The following is a 13,772-nucleotide window of genomic DNA, read 5'->3' on the forward strand; positions in this document are numbered from 1 at the left end:
ACTCAATTCCACCCCTTTATTCAAGGCCAGCAATCACTACAACAAACACATGCTCATTGTTGTTGAGCCCAGTCATCGCTCTGCTCACCTGGCACTGAGGTGCCCAGCGCCACAAACACGACAGCTGTCACAGAGTCCTTCAGTCCTATTGTGCAGCCAAAGTGCGATGCCAGGTCACCGGTGATAGCCGTCAGGACACCAATCAGCGAGATGGACACAAAGAAGCAGGCCCAACCATTCCAGTACTCCGTGGGTGGCACAAAGGCAAACAACACCTTCCAGAAGACTGTCAGGAAGTGCATGATGTAGTCAAAGCAGGACGGCAGCCGCTCCTCACCGCTTTCCTCCTCGTCGTCATCTCCTTCTCAGATGGTGCACAGTGTCATGGAAACACAACACACAAAGAGGACAGACGTGTTTGACAAGTACCAGCTATGTATCCAAACAAATATCAAACTACTACATTCCTCTGTTGTAGCAATAGCTGCACAACTGGAGGTGTGGCCCACAACGATCCGTATGAAGCAACACAACATTCACAGGAGGGGTGATGGTCTAAACGTTGGATTTGAGACCAGTGGATCCATTCAACAATCAGTTTCTAAGGCACCAAATCACAACACAAGTCATCCCACGGTGCCTCACACAGGGCAATTCAATATAATATTTAACTAATCAAAGACATTGTTCTAAACAGATGTAACCAAATAAAAGCTATTCACAAGACAGAGAAGGAAAATAGATTTGAAGTCTTGACTTAAATATGTCAACAGACTCCAATCACCTCATGGTCAAAGGACGACCGTTCCACAGAGTACCTGCACAATAAGACAAAGCTCTTTGACCCACAGACTTCTTCTTCTTCTTCACCCTGGGAACACAGAGTCATCACACATCCTGGTGTCAAAGCCCAGCCTGACCTGACAATCACTAAGGCCCCTTGGCCGTGACCCTTTATCACCCAGTTGCCCCCAGTGTGTAGTGGCCACCTTGCATCAGACTAAATGTGAGGCATTGATGTGTAAAACACTGTGAGCAGATGGAAAAGCACTCTATAGATGCACTCCATTTACCATTTAGACCACCTTCCACACAATTACACCTCATAGATAACACTCCTTTACAACTGCACAGCTTTGCGCCACCAACTCAACCAGCACACTGAAGTACACTGGCGTGGGAGCCTACCTCTGTCTGTTGCTTCACCACATCTTCACACAGGTGTCTGATGCCAATGACTGCACATTACTTTGATTCACACATCACCACCTTTCAGCTCCACACACACATGCTTCCATCTAACCTACATCTACTCCTTTCTGTTACTGATCTCTGCACCACTCCAACCTGTGTCAGGTAGTGCCACACATACAAGTTCATCAATGCAGCCACAAACTGATTCTTCTTAGTCTTAGTGGCTTCCCTCACTCACTCACTCACTCACTGTCCGTCCATCCTCACACTGCACTTGAAAAGAGACTATTGGCTCTGACAACATTTACATTCCTTTCTTACTCATGGCCACATGATATGAAGGTCATATGCATACAAGACCCTACAAGTCCTTCGTGTGTGTGTGTATATTACCTGCACTGACAGTAACAGCACTGACAAACTGCTCTCTCCAGCTGCTGCTTCCCACCACCAAAGCCAGGTTGGTCTTCTTGATCAACTTATCCACCGTACTCTACACACACACACACACACACACACACACACACACACACAGCCAAAGCAGAAGAGGAAAACACACACATCCAAGTTGTTAACACACTCACAGCCACACAAATCAAACGTGTGCCTTTTGCTACACTAGATCACAAAGCCAACAGTAATAGAATGTGAACAACACATTTAGGCACAGTTTACCACACACAGCATACACAAGTGTCACACATCACACAACCTGCTACACACAACCACGTGATTCACACCCCCACAACATTAACATCAATTGGCACCAGCCACCACTGACCACAACACAAATACCGAATCATGTCCTGACTAATGCACCACATCTCTAAGATGCCCCCCCAGTATATGTACACTTCACATCTAATCATTCCAGGCGGACCATCCTGTGTCACAGACATGGTGCCACTGCTTTTCATGACACACCTCTGTTCGTGTGACCTCATTACTCCATAATGTCTTCACACACATCTCTCTCTGTCACACACCAACTACAACACCAGCACACACTGTCCAATTGCCATGAACTGTCCACGGGAGGAGACTGTCACCAACATTCCAGCACAAGATCCAAATATTAATGGCACAAGACATTTGTGGGAACTTTGATAAAAACACAAACATTTGATCTTGTCATTATCAGTCATCATATTAACTATTCCCATAGTACGATCATGCCAGACAGCTGCCTTGATGGCGTCACTACTCCAGCTACAGTGTACAAGATCCTCCATACACACTGCAAAGTCCACATTCCATTCATCTTCCATTCCAGTGCATGCTACAACATGTTTGATTTTTCCACTACATGTTTGTACTCTTTACAACTGCAATGACCTGACATACCATACAGCCTCATTCCTTCCCATGGGACATTTCACTGATCTTATCCTACCCGACTGTGGAACAAGGACAGTCACAAAGCCACACAGTCCAATTCCCCAGTCAGCATCTCAGGACCGCCTATCACCACACCCTTATACAACAACCCTCACCCACAAAGGCACCTTGTCTTAAACTGGAGCATGCCACAACCCTATAATAACAAACACTGAATTTCTACACCGCTTTACAATGATACCTTACATGTACGCCCCCAACCAAAGCCAGTACCCATTGGAACAGCTGCCTTCACTTCACTACACTACCCAACACACAGTCCATGCAAGCATCCACCTCCAACTGGCTCACTGGCTTTCTGATCTCACAAACACACAATGCCTCACAGTTGACTGGAGGACCACCCACCGCAACTCCAGCACTGGAGCTAGCCACCCAATGGCATGGGACCTGCTCATTAATAAACATCTATTCCAACTGATGTCTCACTAAAGCCTCCCACCACAAAAGCTGACGTTTGTTTCACATTAAACACACTGATGCTAAGCTACTTGTAGCAGCAACACACCATTTAACCAGCATTCATCAGCAACAAACGTGGACTTCAGAAGTCAACACTGGACATACTATCCCACCAACTCCATGCATTTCAACATGTTATTGTGGAGTTACACATGCAGGTCCTGCTGAGTTGAGCTTCTCAACACATTCAAAACAAAGTGCACAGAAACGGATGTTACAGTAAGACAGTCAGAAAACATGTGGCATTAGAAACAAAGATGGAAAGAGAACCTTCTCAGCATGCCTAATAAGCTTATCCACCGCTCTCTGCACACACACGCACGCACACACACATACACACAACACAAACAGTAGAAGCCGTTCACTCTGATGCTCCACAAATACAATGATCCTCCTGTCTATTATTCTAATTTCTTCCCCTCTACAACATTTAGGACACATCCAAAGAAGTTGACTTTACATTTGATGGATAAACTCCGGTAGCTGCATTGTGGGGTTTACTGTGCAATTACTACTTTTTGCCCGGGAATAACACAAAGACTCACTGCTGATGAATTCATTTTCAGAGTTGGGGTTCTAGCTCTTATAGTGACAAATGTCTCACGATACACTCTATTACACACTGACAAAATGATTCATTCTTCCCCTCACCCAGGACACATCACATTCACTTTACATTCTTTTACATATTCATTTGGATTTCTCAACACTTTCCCTCAGTCTTTATGCAGCTGACCCACATCCTGACAGATTGCCTCACAATCAAGACTAATCCAAACACAAAGAATCTTCCCTGCAATGACTTTCAACACAAACATCAAAAAGGTGATTAACAATGCATTGGGGTGAAAAGCTTAATGGCTAATTTGGACTTCAGCCTTTCTGTTTTCTGGCACCTTGGTCAAACATCAGGGTTACACGCTTTCATGTTACATTCACAACATATCAAGATGACTTCAATGTTTGGGCTCTCATTCACTTTCTCTACTATTGCACTACTGCATTCACTCAACAATGCCATCTTCACCATCTAAATCTACTCTCAAAATTAACTCTACATACCATTTCAGCTACAGTCAGGAGCTTCTACTCACTATACTTTGACTTGGACTATTCTCTAATGTACTTACCTTAAATTCGTAGGACTCTTCTATGATCACCTCCACCTGTGTGTGTTCACCCAGACTGGGACAACCCATTTTGGCCACCTCTTCCTCCTCTGCTCCAACCAGTGGCTTATTCTCATTGGAATCACCTAAGACACCACAGAGGTACATCAGTCAGCTGGCAAACTGGCATCCTGCAATTGGTCTCACACACACTGCAGTAAAAATAAATAAATAAATAAATAAATAAACAGCCCAAGAGCCTCGACACACGTATCTCCCAACTGGCCAATCTAAGGACAACATAAACATATGGACTGTTTCACTCCCAACTTAAGATGGACTGTTGCACAGACATTTGTGCCAAGTTGGAAAGGAAACACCTCACACTCAATCATCTCTGCCCCCTGTCGTGTACATCTTTGTTTCACTTTGACCCAACAACACCATTCTGAGATGGTATTGATTCTTTCCAGGCACACTGTAGTAAGAACAACTCCTGTGCCACCACTGACCACTACTCTTTCCATCATTGCCATTACATTTTTTTAATTTGGCTAAATCCCATCTAATTCCCAACACATTATCACCTCATTTGACCTCTGTTTGACAACCATGACCTTGACATCATCTGTGTTCACTTTATCATCCTGTTTGGATTTCTTTTGTCCTCTGCTTTTTCAACACATTGCCACACACACGCACACATGCATGGTCTTTCAAATATACACACCAGCACACACTTTCTGCCATGCAACCAGGAACACTGCATTTACATTTACGTGACACTGACATAACTAACACAATGACACCCCCAGCCAATACCTGGTGGGACACTGCTTGTAATTACATACTACAACAATTTCCCTAATATGTTTACCAGCTACACTTGTGCCCACTCCATTATCAACCTCTGGCCACATACCCAAAACCTCCTCACAACAGCTCAACCGACCAGCACTGATGAGAACCTTTAGGATCTGTTACTATGACACCTAACATTGAGAGACCACATTAGGCCATGAACATAGCGTCTACATGTCAAACAGCTGGAGTTTGTCAGAAATAACATGGAAGACTCCAGCCAACACATCAGCTATTCTCACACATTGTGGAGATGTCAACACACACACAACACACTGTAACATGTGCACAATTTGTGAAACTGTACCAACCAGCCATGCCTTCAAATATAATCCCAACTTCCCCCTGGATCAACCCATTTATCTGCTCATGAGTAAACACACCTGCAGTAACAGCATCGTTTCCTCCGTATGTGTGCGGCTCTCGCCTCACTGACTCCTCACACACATACACAGCAGACCTGCTGCAATTGGAAACCAGTGCTTGTAACTGTGTTACAAATCACATATCTACTTATGGACCAACACACCGCAGCCTGCCGCCCCTGACGCTGCATTCACAAGTCAGCCACACTCAAACTATCATGCTGGTGGTCAAACACAATGATGATGACCACATACAAGGGATTAAAAACAAAAAACAGATGACACGAGCCAAAAAAGGCCCACATTACAGCCACTCTTACATTTTTTGGATCATCTGCTTTCACACAGGTGGAGCCTGCAGATTACATTTGGTTTGGCATCACAATAAACGTACAAGACTACATTTTCCCTCCATACTGTAACTTTACAACATATGCCACTTATCCTGTGACACTTGGCAAGATGGTGATGTTTTCACTGTGAGTCACTCCATTTGAAAGTTACAAGACGTTACTACACTGCTACTTTTTGGAGCTCGTCTGGTAATCGTCTGGTAATTGCGTTTCATTAACTCATGCAACAGTAAACATAACATGAAAGCAACATCTGAAAAAGACAAAGAAAAGAAGCAACCAAGGCTCTCTAAAAGATAAAAAAAAAAAGGAAGCAGGCACCAAACACAAAAGGAAGAAGCTACAAATAATCAAGGGCAGCAAATACAGGAGTAAAGTAGGAAAGATGGACTTTAAGAAGATGCAGTGTTGTATAGTAATGTAGTAAAAATACTTCACTACTGTACTTAAGTACATTTTGGGAGACTTTGTATTTTACTTGAGTTTTTTTATTCAGCTTACTTTCACTTTTACTTCACTACATTTCCAACCTTAATTGCATACTTCTACTCCGATACATTTCCGATGCGCCATGCTGTTACTCGTTACAAAAACAAAAAACGCGCACACACACACACACACACACACACACACACACACACACACACACACACACACACATGAAAAAGTCATGTTTTCACCCAGAGACACTACTGATTACTGGTGACTGCAACAAAGTCAGGCTGATTTGTCATGAGGCATGTCCGGTAGGCTTTTTTGCAGTTGCACACTTGGAGGGTGTTTGTCAGGAAAATTATCATTTCTCTGCATTGATTACAGACCTGCAGCGGGTCTGTAATCAACTTTTCTGCAGCGCAGTGCAGCTTTGAACCTTGAACCAATCGAAGCAGTGATTTGCAGGTCGAAGCAGTGCTTCAATCTACGATTTGTGAATTTTTATTTCCCATTATCCTAATTTATTTCCCGCTAAAACCCTGAAAAGCATATGTCTGTGAGTAATATTTAATATTTTTATGTTAAACCGACCTGTTATGGTCTTCTGAAACAGTTGATAGATGTCTTTTAAAACATAAAAACGGGACCGATGCGAATGCGTTAGCATGTCTATGGCGTTTTCAACATTAAAGGTAGCATTAAGCTGTTCGCATCAGCAAATTTGGGTTGAATTGTGTTCGTTGTATAAGAGTCAAATTATAATTTTTAAAATTGATTTTTATATAGTCTACATAATAGACAATAATATTCAATAATAATAGACTAATAATGTTACAATACAATTTTAGAGAAAGAGACAACAAGAACCTAATGAAACAAAACAACAGAAAAAATAAAACCATGTAACAATGAAAATAAATAAATACATATAGAAATAAATAACTGTTTTCTGTGAACACCTACTGAGTAGCCTACTCTCGTTTAGGTTTTGAAACCTTGTTTCTGAAGTACTTTTGTGTGATGTGCACAATTTTCAGTATTTTGACTAATACTAACAGATAAACTTTGATAAAAAAAATTTCACTCCATTTTTGATTATTACCATTTACTTGTACTTTTACTTTCAATACTTGAGTACATTTAGTTGTACATTACTTGTCATACTTAAGTACAATAAATACTAGATACTTTAAGACTTTTACTTGAGTAGCATTTCAATCAGTTACTTGAACTTCTACCAAAGTCATTTTTTTTTTTTTTTTGATATGGGTATCTGTAGTTTTACTTAAGTGTGATTTTCCAGTACTTTATACAACACTGAGAAGATGTAACATACAGTCTAGAAAAAAACTACACAAAGAAAGGAGGAAGGACAGACTAACCTGCAAAAGACTAAACAACAAAGGCTGAGAAGGACAGAAGAAGGCAGGAAATGTCTTGACAAGCCAAAAGTAAGGGAGAATACAGAACAGACAGCATGCAAAACCTACAAAGTGTGAAATCCATTCAAAGCAAGGAAGAAACAAACTTTAAAAGACAACAGGCAGAAAGGGAGAAGCCACACAAGGCCACACAGGGAATGGAAATTCTACACAGGAAAAACACAAATTTAGGAACTCTGGACAAGACAGCTGAAGGACTGCAAATTTCACTAGAAACTGACAATCCACCAACAAATAAGAAGGGAAACATAATCCAATCTACAAAGACAGAGAAGAAATAAAGTAGGAATGGAGCTGCACTTGCAAACAAAAACAAATAAGGAAGAAAACATTTAAACCATTTTTTTCCCATCTCACAAGATCCTTGGATTTGACTTAAGCCTCAGTGACAGCAGACAAAAAATAAACTTTGGGAGATTACTTGTCACCTTTTTCATGATATTTTCTCCACTCAAGGTTGAATTTCAGCAAAGGCAGCCAACTGGGGGGGATTTATGACCTTTCTTTCCCTCTTTTCCAACCTGCATCCCTCTGTAGTCCACAGTACGCACTGACTGGTCACAGAAACTGCTGCCCGGGTGTGAAAACATGCAGCACCTCCACACACAAACTCACCGTGTTTCTGCCCGATCTCCAGCAGAACCGGCTCCCCCAGCTCAATGGTGAACGTCTTGTTCTTCTCGTACTCTTCGTCATCTATGATCTTCACCTCAATTATCTTCCTGTGAAAACAAGACAACACTGAAATGACTTCAACTCCACAACATCACACTTGGTCAACATCTACATACTCATGGACCTAACTGTATGTCACTGCAGCAATGCCTACCTCAGCTTTGACATTTCAACACATCAAAGTTCAGATGTCAATATTACACAACACAAAGTGGTAAACTGACATCTATCTCCCAGTGAGTGCAACCCACTTTCCTTCCTTTCATCCTGATAACTACAACATCTGTCCTCATCAGCCTCATGTTATTTTAAAAAACACACCATCACCTGCCTACTCAAACAACACACTCCATCAGTTCATGTGGACACAATGTGCAGTTTCTGCTAAAGCACCTGCACCAGCAAGGGAGCGCAGTATGATGCACAAAGCCATCAACTGCCCTGCAAACCCCACAAATACTACACTACACACATGCTGCTGCTGCTGTTGGAATAAATGTCAGGATTGTCATTATTACACAAAAGCACAAACACACAGCTACCTCACCTACTATTATCATATGAATTACTAATGTGACTAAGAATTTCATGAACAAATCACTCATCACAACAACCACTTTCAAAAGAATATTAAAGGATTATTAACCAACTGTGTGGTCTGACATCCCCATACAGACCAAACAAATGAGGTTAATAATTTGTTTAGTATATGGCTATTATATGTATAAACACACTAACTTACAGTATAGCCCGAATATGAAAGCTGCTGACAGCTCAAAGTCCCACTTTTGCTTCACCTCCATGAAGAACTAGCTAACAGATGGTCCAGTTGTTAGCTGGTAAGCTTTCGAGCTGTATGTTTTATCAGATGCTCTTTACAGATTGATGGACTACATTCATATGCAACTTACTTTTTTTATCGCATCTTTAGCTTCAGGTTTGTAAAGAAAATACGCATTTCAGACTGATTGTTATGGAAACCGGTCCGATATGGGAAAATATCCAACCAGTAATCAGCCAATCAGAGCGTACTTAACGCCACAGCCATATAATAATACTTATTACTTCACCACTGTTGGAAATTTGCATGTCATTACATTGTAATTGCAACATATTATTACAAATGGAGCCCATTGGGAAATCAGGGTTATGGAGGAAAATTAGGAAACACGGGAATCTTTTCCTATTGATGTAAATAGTATATTTACATTAAAGTAGGGTGATGCACTGATTTAATCGTGTTTCTGCCATTACCAGTAACATCTGTTTGACATATTGTCATCAGGAGGTGAAGTGTGACATGAGTTGCAAACGCTACCCAATCCAGAGCCCATGGATCCCCACAGTCAACACGCTACTTAATCATAATAACACTGGAACAATATCAGAACATGGTGTCATTATCAAGTGTCGTCCAGGTACGACTGTTATTATTTAATGACGTACGCACACATGCACACACGCACACACTGTGCACCATGATTTCTCCCTTCACTGTGCATAAACACAATGAGCATGACAACGTCTTCCAACACACAAGTGCATCACACTCTTGACTTATCCATTAATTTGGCCAATACACACAGACTGTATAGTGTTTTCATTACTTATGTTGAGATTCATCCCTCATTCCTCTTCTAAACTCCTTCAGCTGTGTTTTTGTCCTTTCACCCACACAACAACACCCCCCCCACCCCCCCCACCCCAAAAAAACAACACAACACTCTCACATCTAACTTACTTCTTGTATCAAATATGGATATCAATTTTAGGTGTGTGACAGCTTAAATAAAATGTAGCAGTCAAACAATATTTGATCCTTTCTGCACTGGTGGTGCAATTAATTTCAGTTACACAACACACATTTCAATGTTTTCTGGATATATATATATATATATATATATATATATACATATATACACATACGAGGTCTGTTAGAAAAGTATCGGACCTTTTTATTTTTTTCAAAAACCATATGGATTTGAATCACGTGTGATTGCATCAGCCAAGCTTGAACCTTCGTGCGCATGCGTGAGTTTTTTCACGCCTGTCGGTTGCGTCATTCGCCTGTGAGCAGGCTTTGAGTGAACACTGGTCCACCCCTCTCATCATTAAGGAAATGATGGAATGATTTGGAGCTTTGCTTTGCTGCATCAGTTTTTTTCCTGAAACTGTGAGAGACCTCCAAGTGGACACCATTCAGAAAATTAATATGGCTTTCAGGGACGATTTTATGGGGATTACACAGATTAAGGAGTGCTCCAGCCAGTTTAAAGACCCCCCACAGCGTCTGAGAGCGCGGCGCAGTCCGAGTGCCGATCGACAGGCTCCGCCGCGACGCGCGAGATTCCTCCTCTCCTCTTTCCATGACAAAAACTCCTGCAACAGTGGAATGTGCCGTTCATTTCTAAACTGGACGCTGTCTTGATCCGGTATGTCGTCTGACTAACACAGGAACTGCGGAAGACGTGGACATCTGCACTTTTTCGGCACATTGAGACAGACGTGCGGAGGAATTCCGCGCGTCGCGGCAGAGCCGCATGGCACAAAGCAACGCCGTGATGAAGCCTCACAGGACATGTTGGGGCTTGTCCAGCTCATGCTCAATTTCTCAGATATTCACATGAATGAAAAGCAACCGGAAGCCGTCTGAAAGCCACCTGAAAGCCGTCCTGAGAGACCAACACGGAGGTGGTTTTGTCCCGCGCCATGAGCGGCACGGTGGCGCATCCGTCCGCTTCTTTTTCCATGAAAAAAACTCCTGTAACAGTGGAATGTGCCAAAAAAGTGCTGGTGTCCACGCCTTCTGCATTTTTGTGAAAGTCAGACGACGTCCCGGATCAACAAAGCCTTCACGTTGGAAATGATGTGGTTGTTTCAGCGGGGTTTGATCCTGTCGATCGGCGCTCGGAGCGCGACTCGCTCTCAGACGCTGTGGGCGGTCTTTAAACCAGCTGGAGCACTCCTTAATCTGTGTAATTCCCATAAAATCGTCCCTGACAGCCACATTAATTTTCCAAATGGTGTCCACCTGGAGGTCTCTCACAGTTTCAGGAAAAAATTGATGCAGCAAAGCTCCAAATCATTCAGCCATTTCCTTAACGATGAGAGGGGTGGATCAGTGCTCACTCAAAGCCTGCTCACAGGCAAATGACGCAACCGACAGGCGTGAAAAAACTCACGCATGCGCACGAAGGTTCAAGCTTGGCTGATGCAATCACACGTGATTCAAATCCATATGGTTTTTGAAAAAAATAAAAAGGTCCGATACTTTTCTAACAGACCTCGTATATTTATAACAGTTTGACTGCTTGGAAACAACAAAAACATCCGGTCATTTCTGCCACACCGCTAAAAGGCACTGTTGTACTGCAGATGAAGACTCTGTGTTGCCTCTGACAGTGACAACTCAGTTATGGACAACACAAACCAGGAGGACCACTGCATTTAGTCACCATCTGTTTGGGCGCAGACAAGGCAATTTACCAAACAATGTGGAAAGGCAGGCCAATTTGATGCGCGACCTGAACTGGAACTGATAAAACATTACGACTTCTTCTTCATGCCTAAGACAGCTGAGACAACTGGAGGGACGACATCTCGCCTGCATTCTTTCATCCCCACTCCCTCTCTCTGTCTCAGCTCGTCACTGGATTTCTACCTTGTTACTTTTTGACACCTGCTCCCCTGAAGCTTTCTGTTCGACAGCGTGCTCACTGCTCAGTGCCCTGGACTGTCAAAAGCCTGACACAGAAGTTCCGACCAAGCTCACTCAGCACACAACTTTCACTGCCAGAAATAGATTCTCAAAAGCACAGGGAGATAAAACAAAAAAAACAGAGTGAATACGGTTGAAAAAGTAATGATTGAAAAGTACAGATGGAACCATGTGACCACATGCTTGTAAAGCTCAAACAGAAAGTGAATGATTGAGTTTGATTTGGTTGGTTTACAGCTCATTGCATTACTCAGCGGGCAAAAGTAGGATCTATGTTCCCATCGCTTGCGCTCTTTCCATTTTCTCCTGGCTGCGCTTCTGCTTTTGATTTACAGCCCATGTGCCCTGACACACTGCCAGCTTTTATTCTCAGGGTTTTGTGTGTATGTGAAGGAACAAACAAACTCATTTATTGGAGTGAATTGATTTATATACCCGCTGCAGTTTTACTGTTTTTGCTTCCACTCAAACCGCTAAAGATCTGAGAGCGAGGCTGAAGCTTCAGGAAGTACATCATTAAGTATTTTAGACTGTAACATTTGGATAATGCAGCCCATGGGCCCATGATTCTCTTAACAGTGAAATATTTGATCCACTCAACCTGTCTGACTTTGTCACTTTGCTGTAAAATAAAGTCAAGACATGAAGAGGAAACCAGAAAAGACAGTACTGTATTGTTCAGAAAATAAGACTTTGTTGTTTCCTTGCAAACATCCGAAATACATAGCCTTACACCAAGTCTACACTTTTACTTTTCATATATACCCAAAACAGGAAGTGACACCAAATACCTAGAAAACTTGTGTGCGCCCCAAGACTGAAACAACTCACTTTTGCTGCTACCTTACATAACAAACACCGTGATCATCTTAAAAGGATTGTGTTTCAAAAGTCACCCATGTAAGGAGTCATCAGACACCTCTCAAGCAGCCCAGAAATACAGACTGTATGTTTGAACATAGTGAGGCCAAAAGAACCGAGAAATGCTTCCACTCAAAACACTTGTTGTCGTGTTAAAAGCAGCAGTGTGTCACTACATGGTTGCAAAATACTTTAGATTTGCTCCAAAAATGCTCTTTGATTAACATTATTTGAAAATACCATTATTTCCTTTACACAAATAATTTGCACTTCCAATATTTTCTTCCACAGGCAAAAAAACATGTCTGATAAAAGTTGGCAGTCTTACAGTCAGGCTTGTCTTAGACTTGGAACAATACAGTATAGCCCTTGAAAAAGAGGTTCTTCATCTCAGCAGGATTTTCTTGGTTCAATAAAGGTTAAAGATCTTGGAGAAGGACAAAACATTCCTTACATGACAAACACCAACATTTCTCAAGGACTCCACAAAGCAACAACTCTATTTTGTCTTCATTATTGTTAATTCACAAAACTTTCTCAGTTTTTTTTTAGCTGATGCAGGAAGCACAGTTTCCCATCTGGAATCTGAAGGACACCTACACTCACATCACATTAAAAACACCATTAACCACATTACCCAGTTGTCCATTAACCACAGGTTTGTTTGCCCAAACACCTGGGTTGCTGGCCTGTGCATCAAAGCTATCTTGAACAAAACTCCAAACTCTAATGGCCTTCCTGTGTGCACATCAGCACCTTCCATGATAATTCCCTGCTATACACATCCACATTTGCTTAAAACTCATGTCTTTCCACAGTTACCGCAATTGTTACATTCCGTGATGTGCCAGCCAGGAAATGTTTGGTCTTAGGATACTGTCCACAATTAGTGGAGCACA

The 13,772-nt window shown here is 42.1% G+C and overlaps 1 protein-coding gene across 2 annotated transcripts in view; it reads right to left on the reverse strand.

The window, feature by feature from the left end:
* Positions 1-13,772, reverse strand: part of slc8a4b (solute carrier family 8 member 4b) — a 91,328-nt gene that overhangs the window by 17,197 nt on the left and 60,359 nt on the right. Inside the window, exons 1-5 of one of the 2 annotated variants that reach the window (XM_034164116.1) lie at positions 9,686-9,692; positions 8,235-8,341; positions 4,185-4,309; positions 1,588-1,687; positions 89-361 (exon numbers count right to left, since the gene is read on the reverse strand). In XM_034164116.1, coding sequence (XP_034020007.1) covers positions 89-361; positions 1,588-1,687; positions 4,185-4,309; positions 8,235-8,341; positions 9,686-9,687 — 607 coding nt within the window. In that variant the 5' untranslated portion in view covers positions 9,688-9,692. Of the gene's footprint in view, positions 1-88; positions 362-1,587; positions 1,688-4,184; positions 4,310-8,234; positions 8,342-9,685; positions 9,693-13,772 lie in introns of those variants that run through there. The other variant, XM_034164115.1, reaches the window with a different exon arrangement.

This window comes from Thalassophryne amazonica, chromosome 23 (genome assembly GCF_902500255.1).
Source record: "Thalassophryne amazonica chromosome 23, fThaAma1.1, whole genome shotgun sequence".
NCBI classification, from domain to species: Eukaryota; Metazoa; Chordata; class Actinopteri; order Batrachoidiformes; family Batrachoididae; genus Thalassophryne; species Thalassophryne amazonica.